General features: G+C 34.3%; 1 protein-coding gene across 1 annotated transcript; it reads left to right on the top strand.

Moving 5' to 3' along the window:
* Window positions 1-620: 620 nt before the first annotated feature.
* On the top strand, window positions 621-983 carry LOC125824248 (14 kDa proline-rich protein DC2.15-like). Its single transcript, XM_049503594.1, has one exon. The coding sequence runs from the start codon at window positions 621-623 to the stop codon at window positions 981-983; it is 363 nt and encodes a 120-aa protein (XP_049359551.1).
* The last annotated feature ends 1,556 nt before the right edge of the window (window positions 984-2,539 follow it).

The raw sequence follows: 2,539 nt of genomic DNA, 5'->3' as shown, positions 1-2,539 counted from the left end.
CCCATGAAAGAAAATCAGACCCGCACGTAAGGGCGGCATGTTGAGAATACAATTAAATAATAAAAGTATGATCTCTCCAACATGTTAAGTTTTTTAAATAAGATCGATGGTCACACACTTCAACACATTGGAGGTGAGCCGAGTCCAATCGTAGCTAGCTAGTACTCCCTCTGTCCCTATTTACTTGTCAAATTTTGACCTAACACACTTTTTACGAAAATAATGATTGATATATTGATATTATCATTTTACCATATGATAGGGTGCCAAACATATATGTAACATTCATGCATTACCAATTAATCAACAGCAGACAATAATTGACTTTGCATATGCTACTAATCTAGTATTTAATTTGAAGTAATAATATCTATCGTACATTTACTATTAAGTGCAACAATTGCCCTTGTTATAATTTAGTATAAATACCCATCGTCAGAAGTTAGTAACACATCATCTTGAGAATTATAAACTCCTTAATTAATATATATTCTCTACATTTGAACATGGCTTCCAAAACAAGTCACCCCTCAATTGCCCTACCCATCGTCAGAAGTTAGTAACACATCATCTTGAGAATTATAAACTCCTTAATTAATATATATTCTCTACATTTGAACATGGCTTCCAAAACAAGTCACCCCTCAATTGCCCTTTTCCTATCACTGAATCTCGTCTTATTTGCTCTTGTAAGTGGAACCAATGATACTGGAAATTGCGGAGGACAACAAACGTGCTCAATAGATACTTTGAAACTTGGTGTGTGTGCTAATATACTTCATTTGGTGAATGTAGTAGTCGGGTCTCCACCAACTATGCCATGCTGCAGTTTGATCCAGGGACTGACGGACCTAGAGGCCGTGGTTTGCTTGTGTACAGCCATAAGAGCAAATGTGCTGGGAATTAATTTGAATGTACCACTCTCTCTAAGCCTCATACTAAACAGTTGTGGAAAGAATCCTCCTACTGGCTTCACTTGTTAAACTACCCTCTACTTTGCCTTATTATGCTTAATTGCCAATGGGTTAATAAATAAATAATGTCTCGTCGTGCCTATGAAATTATGCACGTACGAACCTTTTTTAATAATTTAATTAAGTGAACTTTGCATATGCAAGTTCCTCAACCTGTTTCTCATCTTCTCAATAAATAAAACTAGTCTTTATTACCTCTCCATGCTCTTCGTATAATTAAATTGATACTATTATAAACTCTACTTTTGAAGAAGCCATTGGTGTCCGGCTTAGATATTTTTTATTTTATTGTTTACTATTATTTAAATAGCATTTATCATGTGTAATAATGCTTAATTTTCAATTGCCCTACTATTAACACGTGTTATTTATCAGCATATTTTATGTTATTATTTAAAAATTATGTCTAATAGGAGTTTAGTTTTAGCATGCCTATGCTATTATAATAACTTGATGCCATACCTCTAATAATTTAGCCTCATTTAGCATCCTGCATATGGGATCGAATAAGCTCATCATAGCAGCCATTTAGATATTGCACCATGTCAATTACTAAATTTGTTAAATTATATGTTTAATTATTATTTTGTGCTAGCATGTAATTTAGTTTCTACATTAAAATATTTTGTCTTACTATTGTCACCATATCCGATATCATCATTAGTTATATGTCATGACTTACTGGTACAATTCAGACCATCGTGACTCGTGAGTGACATCCACACTAATCCCTTAATGGGAGAACCAACTACCAATCCAAAATTTAACCCAACACCATTTATAAAATCAAGTTATCAAATAAATATTAAGGGAGCACTTTAGAAACAACTAAGAATTGAGTTTCCATAAACTCAATCAATAGTCAAAATAGTTTAGACTACTAAACAATTGAGCCCCCATAAACTCAACTCAATAGTTAAAATAATTATGCAAAAATAAACCCCTAAGAAATGCAAGTCTTAGTACCAAAACTCTAATGTCTAAAATAAAGGGGATGCAACCCTCAAAGGTGGTACAATTTAACCCCATTTGATCTTTCAAATCTGTGTTCGAGTCTCTCCCAAATCCCTTTGGTTGTTTTGGAGTAGATAACACTATCTCCAATATCTTTTGCCAAGGAGTTTAGTATCTAAGAGATCACCATGTCATTGCAACATGCCCATTGCTCATAGTCAGCAACATCCAGATCTGGGACTTTGCAATAGCCATTGATTAATCCAAGCTTCTTTGTGGCTGATAATGCAATCAGTATGGATCTTCTCCAACCTGGGCAACCTCTTCTGTAAAATATAGCACTGATTAGGGTCATTCCAGGAGAGTCTGAAGGGTGAAGGTAATATGTGTGATTGAAGTTAATGGTGTTTCCACCATTTCGAGAATTTGAGACATATACACTGGTGCCAGTGTTAATAGTGTTGCTGCTATTGTCTCCAATTACTGTGGATGAAGATTGATTGATGAGAAAAGTTTGATTGATGAGAAAAGATCAGAATCGAGTCACTGCTCTGATACCATAAAAGAATTGTAACAAAAAAAAGCTTTGTGAAATTTTCTGATGATCTATT

The sequence above is a fragment of the Solanum verrucosum genome, unplaced genomic scaffold (genome assembly GCF_900185275.1).
Source record: "Solanum verrucosum unplaced genomic scaffold, falcon-dt-bn FXZP01001030.1, whole genome shotgun sequence".
Classification (NCBI taxonomy): Eukaryota; Viridiplantae; Streptophyta; class Magnoliopsida; order Solanales; family Solanaceae; genus Solanum; species Solanum verrucosum.
Note: the sequence above shows the minus strand (reverse complement) of the source record. Positions and strands in the feature narration are given on the sequence as shown.